The sequence below is a fragment of the Bemisia tabaci genome, chromosome 1 (assembly GCF_918797505.1).
Source record: "Bemisia tabaci chromosome 1, PGI_BMITA_v3".
Taxonomy (NCBI): domain Eukaryota; kingdom Metazoa; phylum Arthropoda; class Insecta; order Hemiptera; family Aleyrodidae; genus Bemisia; species Bemisia tabaci.
The window spans coordinates 13,529,330-13,540,824 of NC_092793.1; the positions used below are offsets into that span (position 1 = coordinate 13,529,330).

The following is an 11,495-nucleotide window of genomic DNA, read 5'->3' on the forward strand; positions in this document are numbered from 1 at the left end:
AGAATAAAGAAAATGGTAAGTCATCCATTTATTTTACTTGAGGTGTCCCAAAAGTATTGGGCACCTCCTTTTCAAAGCAGATAAAAATAGTTGCCAAAGTACACATCAAGAAAACCAGTGGTTGAGTTACACATTTTATGGGACTATGTATAGATAATCTTCTTGACAAGGTCATAAAACTGCTCAAAGTAATAAAAACAACCTCTCTAATCGACCCTACTGATTGGAACTTTATTTGAACAAAACAAGGACTTTGAGATTTCATTTGTTCTACACTTTTCTCTAGTTAACATGCATCATTTAGGTAATAATACCAGCTTGTACTAATTATCATACAATACTTTAGAGACGTGACATCCTTCAAAGGTGTCTGTGCACTAGTAAGTGTTAACCAGATTTGAACATATAGATAACTCCCCCTCAAGTCATTGTTTCTTCGTTGAGTAATTTGCAAAGTACTTTTGAGTGGGGTCGAACAGAGATATAATTATATGCACGAAAACTTGCGGGCGATGATGAGAAAGCTTGATGATTTTTTCAAGTGGCTTCAGTTCACTAATGTAGGCCTTGTTTCTTCACAGACTTTGTACATTGTATCATTTTAGCCTTCCTTCAATTTTGCCTCCGTCCCCTTCATAAATTAAGCACTTGTGAATTTCAAATTCAGTATCAATTTTTTTTTTTTTTTTTTACCCAGCAGAAGGGATAGTTATTTTTTTTTTGCTCGGCAGAAGGGATAGTGATTAGGGTCTCAATTATGCATGTCATTAGGCTTCCAAAAACGAGATTTTGTTTGGTGATCTTCCTCGTTGTTTCGACTGGCATCGCTTGTGTGGTTGGAATATATTTACTGCAGCGCTTTCCCGCAGCAAAGTCGACTCTCCGCTTCGTAAGCATCGTAAGTGCTCACTTTATTCAAGTTTGTATTGAGAGTATCGCGGAGCGCACTGAGTTTATGACCCGCTGCGCTTCGGTTTCGGATAGGTCGCGAAAACTTCAAATATGACGATAAAGAATAATAAATTGATTGATAAGATTGATTGATAATCGATCGATTGATTGACAGATTGATTAAAATTTAATAATTGAATTTAATATGTGTCGCAGGCAAATAGAAAAATCAGGCATTTTAAAAATGTCTGGGCACATAGTCAAATATTTATACTTACGATTAGATGAAATCCTGATTCTTTTCTAAATTTTGGACAGGATAATTCAATGCTCCTGTAAGAAGGAATTGTTTGTGAAAATGTACATTTATCTCTAATTTTCAGCAATTCATGGAGCACATACAGAACTTATACGATTTTAACATTTAAATAAATGAGGATCATTTGAAAAGGAGGGAACGAGAAGGGTTCGTAGATTTGATGTGATATTTTTCCCATAACATTGTACACTTGTGAGCTCTTCGTCATAAGAAGAAGAATTCGTACACTTTCAAAATTTGACTATCTACTTAGGAATTTGACAAGATTCCCGATTTGACTAATAGCCAGCGACGTATGCATAAACAGACACTAATCAATGGAGTGTTCATTACTGTATCCGTATAAAGTGAATAATCACAGACAATCGCGACAATTATATCAGATTGATAATCTTGAGGAAATAAGAATGATTTGACTACATTTTACAACTGAGAACTACTAAATCAGGCACATTTGTAAAATCATCTATCTCAACACAGAATCTAATGGCACATATGTTGTTAATGAAATGAGCCAAAAGTGTTATTCCTCCTTGCAAAATGTAGTTAAATTGTATTGTAAGATACATGTGGATAATGAAACTACCAAACCACGTATCTCGGTTGGCGACGTTGCAGACTTCCTGTTATACTTGATTTTTTGAATAGGAAACGACTCAACGTCGTATTAAAACCGATTATTAAACGTGATTTTTCTTGTCTGCGCGAGCTGAACTCTGAGAGAACCTCAAAACAGATGCTGATTTACTCCTTTCAAAGAGTAAAACAGGAGCGAAGAGTCTTAAGCACCGAAACGAGATGCGCGGTTAGGAACTTTCAACGTCGCAAAATAGATCGAGTCAATGTGAGAGGTCGGACAAACTTTGGAAACTTCAAGCGCTTATAACTCCATTTATACACAAAAGGGTCCTTAAAGTGGTTTCATTGGTTTCCTCGTGAAATTTTCTTCTTCGAGCGTCCCTTAAATTTAAAATGTGACGAAATGAACATCACAATTTTCATTTTTGGTCAAAAATGTCATTTTCGACCTCTCCACTTGACTCGATCCACTGGGCGTCGATATATCAAACTTATAATATAATATAATACAATATAATATATAATATTATATAATGGAACATTTCACGTCATACGTTGCAGATTCATCGGCATGGAGAGCGATCTCCGATGAATAACTATCCGAATGATCCGTATAAAGGAGAATCGTTTTGGCCGGAGGGGCTCCACGTTTTGGTGCAGGTAAGAGATTATTAATCAGTGTCGAAAGCTTCCGAATCGTTCAAAACCCTTCAGAAAACGTAGAGACAGCGATTTGCAATCTCGTTTCCATGAGTAAACGTTTCGAAAAATCAACGAAGATTATCAACACTCGAAACGCCTCCGTACATGACAAACCTAGTCTCTTTATCAGGAGGCTGCCAGTTCCTCAAGTAGAAATATATTATAAACGATGAAGAGACCAGGTTCGTTAGGTATACTGTGATATCACGAGTGTACCAAATCCGTCCGCCGCATAAAAGTGATCGTTTTGAATGGGTCGGTTCTTGAAACGGCATTTTTCTTAGTTTTGGAGGTGACTTCAAGATTTTCGAATAGCGCCATCGTTCTTTCCGTATAATTTGCCATCGGATCAGGTATGAATTTGCAAATCCCCGCACCTTGCAGCCCGCAACTAAGGAGCAGACTCCTTCTGTCGAGTACACAAGTACGAGCGATTGCAAGTAACTAATGACAGTGCTGATAATAATAGCACTCCAAAGAGAGGAAGGCGAACAGCACAAGGTACTACAAATAATTGCAAGAAATCACGAGCAAATGATGACAATGATGTGGGACATAGCACCCCGAAGAAAGAAAGTCAGTTGCGAACAATACAAGTATTTAAAAGAAACAACAAAGCAACTGATGACAGTATTGATAAAAATACCACCCCTATGAGAGGAAGGCAAACACCACTAGGAAATCGAAAATTGAAAAGAATTGTACCTACCACAAAGAATTGTAAGCAATTCCATGCAAACGATGGCAATGTTGGACATAGCACCCAAAAGAAAGAAGAAAAAGACGACCACCTCATAAAAAACAGACCAAGTGCACGCGTGCTTGGTCAGTTCTCAGAAAGAAGACTGCGAGACAGCAGCATCATTGGTTTAATCGACCGAAAAGATGTAAATGGTAAGTGCAGAAAGAGTAAACATATTGATAATGTTTCCGGTCAAGCATGTAAATAAAATAAGCATGTAATAAAATTGGAAGTGTCATTAATAAAATTTTATTTATCAATAATAATATTGAAAAATCTTATCAATAAAGATGTAACTCTGACCCCGTGGCCCTTGGACCCTTGCCCCCGTTTTCCGTCCTCTTGCAAACCACACATTTGAGGTTTGGTTCCAAAAATTATATTACAATATTCAAAATTGTGTGAGACGTTCAGAAGATCTTCTGTGAGGAAGCTATTTTGCAAAATTGTGATCCATCAGAACTGTGTAATGAGTTATCCTTGTGAGTGGGATCATTCTGTCCCACTCATCTTTGGTTCTTTTCAGCATAACTACATCCAATGGACAACGAGACAAGGTACGAATTTCAGCATTCTGATACATGTTTCTTAACCAAAATTTCACGTAAAACACGACACGCACAACGAAAATTGCGGAAATCGACTCCTTCCGAAGATATTAAATTATTCTTGGTGCGTGATTTGAAACCACCCGCTCATGAAAACTCAATGCTCTACGTGATTCACATCGCGAGCTAAACGGTATCATGAACGTCTCTGCGATAGAAAATTCTGGCAACCTCAATCTTGACGCTTTGGCTCAGCTATAGCAAATTATACTGAAGTACCACCTGAAAAGACCTCCGGTGTTGTTTATAAGATAAATTGTCTGAATTGCAATGTTGCCTATATAAGCCGTACTAAACGCTACCTGGGAGAACGAATACGGTCACGCAAGTATGACAAAAAGGAGAAAACTGCTTCGCACCAACACAGCCAGGAACAACAGCACGAATTTAATTTCAAAAATCCAGAAGTACTTGTCAGAGAACCCAATTTCAGGTCAAGGTTGTAGCATGAAGCCATGCAGAATAAACGGTGCTCAAATTCCATTAATTTCAGAACTGAAACCGATGTAATGGGCACGGCGTACAGTCTTTCCTTCTGATTAATGTACGTGTAGTTATCTGTTTGCTCCTCTCAGTGACGTGCTCTCTTTGTTTACTGGTCAGTTTTCGAGCAATCAGACGAGCCAGAGTATCGTAGTGGCCACCGATGTAGTTTAAGTTTTTGTGCTTTCGTGTTTTTTAAAAAGTTTTAATTTTTTTCGCGTGGACAATCGATCAACTTTTACGGTTAGTTTTTAAGTTATAATGTGGAAAGCCTGCCTGAGGATGCCCCCCACGTGGGGCGAAACGTTGCGGAGGAACGACGTTTCAATTTTTGTGGCTGCAAGCTGAATAAGGTAAATTTCATAGCAAATTATACTTATAGTTTGAAAAACACATGGTGGGAAATGAACATTGCTCGATTGAGAAGCTTGCTAAAACCGTTGTAGTGCGCGATTTGACTCACGTAGAGCTTTGAATTTCTTCTGAGCTGTTCAAATTCCTCGTAACCAGTGTGAAATAAAAATGTTAATATCTCCGTTAGGAGGTGGTTTCAGTAATTTTCGTTGCGCGAATCGTGTTCTACGTGAAATTCTGGTTATAAACATGTATCAGAATGCTTAAATTCGTACCTTGTCTAGTGGTCCATTGTGAATTTACGATTGATTATTCATTAGGTATTTATTTGTTTATTCCAGAGAGGAAAAGAGAGCATGTTTGAATTGGGACGCTTCTTGCGTCACAGATACGATGGGTTCCTCTCGGAGATTTACAGGCCGTCTGAACTTTCGGTCATTTCAAGTGACTTAGACCGGTGCATAATGAGCGCAAATCTTGTACTTGCAGGGTTGTATCCTCCCGTTAAATTTCAAAATTGGAATCCCGATCTGCCATGGCAACCAGTGCCGGTGCATACCCTTCCGGATGACTGCGATAATGTAAGTGTTTCTATTGTTACTACTACCGTGCTAATGAAAAACGTCATATGAACCTTCAGACGTTGTCAAAATGTCATCGATGAAACATAAATTTTCAAGGCAAATTTAAGGATTTTCACTGTAAACAATGAAGACGTCCCAACACGGAACTTCTAGGCATTACCGCGAACAATTTCAGTATCTCGGCTCGAAAGATACTTTTATTAGGTCAAATGTTCAGAATGCGAAGAAGCCTCGACCAATTTTTTTCACACGCCTCTTTTGAAAATAACATTACGTTTTTTACTAACATAACGTAAAACTTTGGTGACCGCTTAGATGAACCTGAGGCTTCTATGAAACACTCAGAGCAGTGGCGAGGCGTAAACGATCGACAATCGAATTAGAAGCTATGATTAAGAATCGATTATCAAGGCTTTCATTTGGAACACCCTGTTCATCGATCCTTTTCTGTAGGTTTAGATGGCAGATCAATTGATACATCGCAAAGCCCGCCACGCCGCTGTTAGTCCCTTATATTAAGAAATAACATTTCGCTAGCGGAAAAAATACGATCAGTAAACGGTAAGTTACGCCTTCTAATCGGCATGATCTTTCCTGACTTTAATTATATTTTAACATTTTCTTTTGACGAATCTCTACCCAGATGATCCAGTTCACCAAACGATGCGACTTGTATTCGGAAGAAAAAACAAAAGCAGATGCTTTCATCCAAATGTCACTCGATGAGGAAAAGGAGATGCTGGATTATTTTTCGAGAGCAACAGGCCGAAACTTAACGACGAATGTTGACGTTACGCAGCTTTACGATAATCTTCTAATTGTGGTAAGTTCTTAAGTGGTAAGTTCATGTAGTAAGTAATTATCTCCCAGGCTGTATTTCATTGCCTCTCAGATGCTTCGTCATAGACCTCAATATGACTAATTCACACCTCGACTCCGATTGCCCAAAATGTACTATGAATAAAGCAATACTGAAGAAATACTGGGTCATGAAAATATATTCAGTACGATACGCTAGAATAGAACCAATATAAAATGTTTTAGAATTTTTAATATGTAATCCCGCCAAAAGTGAAAGATCGACTGGTGGCGTTGAATTTGCAACTCGCATATGTGACAGAGCACTGCTGAATAAGTACCGGTGGGTGGATTGGGGGGGGGGGGTATTAAAATTAATAAAAATTCACGCTTGTCCTCCACTCCTAGTGGTGCACCGTTATGAGGGCTGTGCTAGCATGTACACATTAAGACATACACTATTTTTCATTCGTAAATTTCTTTATTTATCAAAGTATGTTGTCAGGATTAATTAAAAAACGTACGTTTGACAATCGCGCTCGCAATAATACGCTAGCAATCCCTCTAAAGCAATACCTGTTTATGTTATTATGTTTCAATTACGTTAGGAATTACATGGCATGCCGCTACCAGAATGGGCTCAAGGCGCTAATCTTGGTCGACTGAAAAACTTCTTTGACCGCGACTGCATACTGTACTTCCTAACACCGGAGATGATACACCTTCGGTCAGGTTAGTGACTTCTTCAGGACAACTTGTCCATCAAGAAACCGGACGACAAATACAAGGTATATTGTTTCGGCGTTGCTGGACGCGGGAGCTGCAATGAGCATCAGTTTTCGGGTGTAGAGATGTGCCGATAACACTTATAACTCTTGTTGGATCGTGTTATAGAAAAAAAAGCAGTTATTTTATTCAATTTTTTCCGATTGATGAAACATCTGCAGTTTTTACAAAGTGAATTCCAAAACATGTTACTATAATGATTCATGGGGGTTTTTCGATAAGTTTTGTTGGCAACACCGTCAGCTCCTCACAAGAACTAAAAGCTCTGCTTTGATTGTTGCGTGTGAGCTTCATGCCAGGCATACGAGCGCATGAAGAGGATGCTCCTGCTGACGTAACAGAGTTGGAACTGCTGATGTCATTGCTGGGGGGGAGAGAACCATGAGAAGTTCTTGAGTCATGACAAGAAACGTAAAAAACATTACGTTTCGCTAACTCGATCTCATTCCAAAAGTGCAACTTATTTTTTAATCTACTAACATTTCTATGGTAAAGAGGAGTCTCTAAAAATACTCCTTGGTGGGTGTAGAGGTTGGCCTCAGGGCCGGATTTACATTTTTAGCGCCCTAGGCTGAACCTAGGGTGGCGCCCCTAAAAGTAGGCGCTCTCGTGAGGGGGGGGGGGGCGCTCCTCCCCTCCAGATCAGAAGGAGGATGTTAGGTGTCCGGAAAATGTTCAAATTCACATTTAAAAAAAACACCATTTTAAACAGTTTTGAGGTACGTTTACGTTTGCAAGTTAGTTTTGGAAAATACGTCTTTGAATAAATTTTCAAAAATTTTGCGCCCCTCAGAATGTTGCGCCCTAGGCTGGAGCCTATGTAGCCTACTGGTAAATCCGGTCCTGGTTGGCCTATTATCAAGGAGGTGATAGTGCCCCTCTGTCCATCTTTGCTCTGTTTTTCAGTTTGTACTCATTCCTACCTCGGTCACTTGCATGCTCATTTTCTCGTTTTAATTTTTACATTTTTTAGCTTCTGTTCCAGTTGAGAATGGTCATGTAATTAGCCCGAAACGTCCTGGTTTGTTTTATGTCTCCTCAGCCTTGTATACCCATTTGTTTTTTTGTATTTTAATGTGTTTTTACCATCCTCCTTTTTTAAAATAATTTTAAAATACAAAATGCGGGTAAAATAAACACTACGGGAGTTAGTTTTGAACACTGAAGTCTGCGTGTCTCTTTGAATCAACCGGTGGGTAAGTTTCTACAACTGGTGTGTTTTGGTGAACCGAAACTTTTCCTTCAGGGTGTCCCGGTTATCCAACCGGAGTGTTTAAATGAACACACTCGACTCTCGGACCGCGTGGGATAGGTTTTAGTGGCTCACGCGGGTTATGAGGGGATAATTCGGCTTTTTGCTACTAATTCGAGAATGCCCTTTGTTTTCCTACTTGGGCCGCGAATCTCGTGGAAAATTTATTTTTCTCCTTTTGGACTCGATTTTTGGAGGATGATCTAATTTTAGAGACAAACCAAAATGATTCGGAAAAAGGGACGTAAATTTCGAATTCGGGGAAAAAAGTGTAGGACGACTTATCAGATGATAATGACACACTTGTTAGTAATACAACATCCGAAACGACGACGACATATGCGACGTCGACGTCAAATATATCACGTCCGGGAACGTCGTGGAAGACAAAGTTGCCTCTAAGAGTGAACGCTCTCAATGTAGAAAGCCTAGTCCAGAAAGCGAAGAGAAGGCATATTTACTATCAATTTCCTACTTTATGACAAACCAATCGTGTTAAAGAGTGACGATCAACACACCAAGGAGATGAATATCGCTCCAGAGATCTATAAGTACCTGAAAACGGTGATACCTGGGATGCTTACTTCTTATGCAGAGGCTGCTGTAAAGCTTGTCTTTAAAAGGTCTTTCACAGATGCATCTTTAAAAAGAGCAATCTAAGGTCATCGATTGATCATTACACAAACTGATTGCGGTGGACGAACGGGGTCGTAAGACAGTATGTATTGGAGTGATTTGCCAACGTGCGTTAAAATTCAGCACAAAGCTGAAAATCTCAATACAAAGGGTAAAAGCTCATGTGAGCACAGTTTTTCCTCAAAGAGATATGCTCTTTGGTGCAAAACTAGTTCCATCCATTCAGGAAGGCGACTGCAGACGCGTTTTGACCTTGTTGGGCCAATCCTTAGTGCAGTGCAGCCTCCTGAATTTGCTGCTGCCAAGCTCGAAAGATCCTGGAAACCAGCCCGAGACTTGGGCAAGCGAACGCTGACGGCAAGTACAGCATAACTCTTTGAGGGAAAACGGTGCTCATATGAGCTTCCCTCTGTATTGAGATTTGCAGCTTTATACTGAATTTTAAAGTACGTTGTCAAGAACCTCCAACATACTGATTAATTATTATTTGACGCACTTACAGATGAATTTCACCTTTTTTTACAGTCTTTACGGCGTACATGGAGTGCGCGATGATAACGGGACATTTCCAATGGTCCTGTCCTTCTTTCTGCTTTGTTGTTCTCAACTTCATTCTCGACTTGCGCAAATGCTATTGTTGCTCTACGTAGCTGTGCATTGTGTAATGCGCATACCTACGCTGAAATTCTGCAGATTTAGCGAACTTTCTAAACGCATTGTTGATACGACCATTACACTATTGACGATGCTCTTCTATATGTACTTGAATAAGAAATTTGATTCTAATCTTGTGCATAGGTGTTATGCTGAATGAAATGTTGGTTAACATGAAGAGGAAAATAGATGCCAAGATTTTGGAACGGCGGTTCAATCTGTACTCAGCCCACGATACAACGATAGCCAGCATCTGGCGGGGCATGAATTTAAGCCGAGAAATTAAAGAGCAACCTCAGTTCGGAGCTGCTCTCATCCTGGAACTACACGAAATCAGGAGCGAATATTATGTAAAGGTAAGTAACATGATCTTGGAGTAAGGTTCCTTTCACAATATTCTAAAAGGAAATACAGTCTCGTAGTAAATTCAGATTAGCTATACACTGTTAAAAACCCCGGCGCGAAATAAGTTTGGCGCGAATTTCGCGCTCTGGCCGGAATGAAAATCTGACAGGCAAATGTAAAACGAAACTGCCGCAGCATGGACTTGAGTTCGAGTCGCGGCGGTGATAAACGAGTGCGCTACCACTTAGCCATTTGGCGCTCGTACCAAGTGACCCTGAATTTACGCTACTTGAGGTACCTCAACTAATTCGTCCGTCGTTGGTGATATTCACGCTCTGATCTATTCACTCAGAGTGCGGCGCGAAATTCGCGCTGGATTTTTTTTTCTCACGCCGGCTATTCACTCAGAGTAAATCATTGATTATTAACAGTGTACAGTAATCGGGCCAGCTTTCAGTGTATTTCACACTGTAAAAGTAATCGTACTCAAGAGATCGTTTAAATAATGTATATAGTCAGAAAACTTTACAGTTCACCATATACACACGATGCCTTCCCAGGTAGCAGTGATCGCGATAAGTTACGATTTAATCGGAAAATGTATCGCGATTTCATCGACGTCGATTAATTGCAATGTTATCGGATTAAAAATTGCAATAAATTTCGATTTCATCGCATAAATTTGAAACAAAACCGCGATTTCATCAACAGCAATTTCTTGCGATATTATCAAACAAAAAAACGTGATGCACTGAGATAAAATTTCAATATCAAACGGGATATAGTAGAGATAAAATTGCGATAGGACCGAAGATAGTTTCTCAGAATTTGATGATCCTAGCGATTTGATCGCCAGAAAATCGAAAAAAACTCACAATTTAATTTCTAAAAATCGCGATTTTTCCGTTGAAAGAATTCCGGCAAGGTTTTGGTGTGATTAACCTAGTAAAAGTAACCTTGCTCAAAAGATCGTTTCAACCCACTGACAGAAAAATCTGCAGTTCACCATGCGCGAGATGCCTTAATCATTCTGTCCACAGCCAAAGGAACAGAGCAGTGGCGTGGCGTGAATTGCAATATATCGATTGTTATGCCATTTAAACCTATGGAGAAGTATCGATAAACAGGGTGTTCGCAGCGAACATCTTAATAATCGATTCTTTACCATAGATTTAAATGGCATAACAATCGATATATCGCAATTCACGCCACGGCACTGGAACAGAGTTAATGAAGGAGGATGCGAAGGGCATTAGAATCAAATCATGCAGTATCTTCTTACGATTCTAGATATAATAGCTCCGTGCTTTATCATTACAGATTTTGTACAAAGAGAGTAGCGCTGTCGAAACTCTTTCAGTTTTGAAGACAGGTGGTTGCGAGGAGGACCAACCCTCAGAGGAAGATGGAATGTGCGCTTTCAGCACATTTTCAGCTGCTCTGGAACCGGCAACCATCGCAGACTTCGAAAAGGCGTGTCGAATAACGAGTTGACACGGGCACTTTTTCTTCTAAACAGAAAAATACGTAGTTTCTCCTCTTCATCCAGCTCCACGGCCGTTGGAGTCAAGATTGGACTGTCCGCTCTTACACTCACATCCTGCTGCCATAAAAAGATGTTCTCTCGAAGAGCTTTCACCAAGAAGGTTCGGTACAGCTTTCGACCGAAAGCCCATTAACTCATGGGTATTTTTGTCTAGTTTGATCATCACCTGTTAAGAGGATATAAAACAAGAAAACAAGCAGGAAGCTTCAACGCATT

The 11,495-nt window shown here is 39.7% G+C and overlaps 1 protein-coding gene across 1 annotated transcript; it reads left to right on the top strand.

Annotated features, from left to right (window-relative positions):
* The first annotated feature begins 488 nt into the window (after positions 1 to 488).
* On the top strand, positions 489 to 11,470 carry LOC109040203 (testicular acid phosphatase homolog). The gene is made up of 7 exons (XM_019056026.2): positions 489 to 898; positions 2,351 to 2,449; positions 5,020 to 5,259; positions 5,906 to 6,085; positions 6,669 to 6,792; positions 9,533 to 9,744; positions 11,054 to 11,470. The coding sequence occupies exons 1-7, from the start codon at positions 758 to 760 to the stop codon at positions 11,225 to 11,227; spliced, it is 1,170 nt and encodes a 389-aa protein (XP_018911571.2). The 5' UTR covers positions 489 to 757; the 3' UTR covers positions 11,228 to 11,470.
* The last annotated feature ends 25 nt before the right edge of the window (positions 11,471 to 11,495 follow it).

Coding starts and splice junctions, on each gene's coding strand:
- LOC109040203 (XM_019056026.2), top strand. CDS start 758: ATGCATGTCATTAGGCTTCCAAAAACGAGATTTTGTTTGGTGATCTTC. Junction 6,793..9,532: donor GATGATACACCTTCGGTCAG/GTTAGTGACTTC, acceptor TCTTGTGCATAG/GTGTTATGCTGAATGAAATG. Junction 9,745..11,053: donor GGAGCGAATATTATGTAAAG/GTAAGTAACATG, acceptor TTATCATTACAG/ATTTTGTACAAAGAGAGTAG.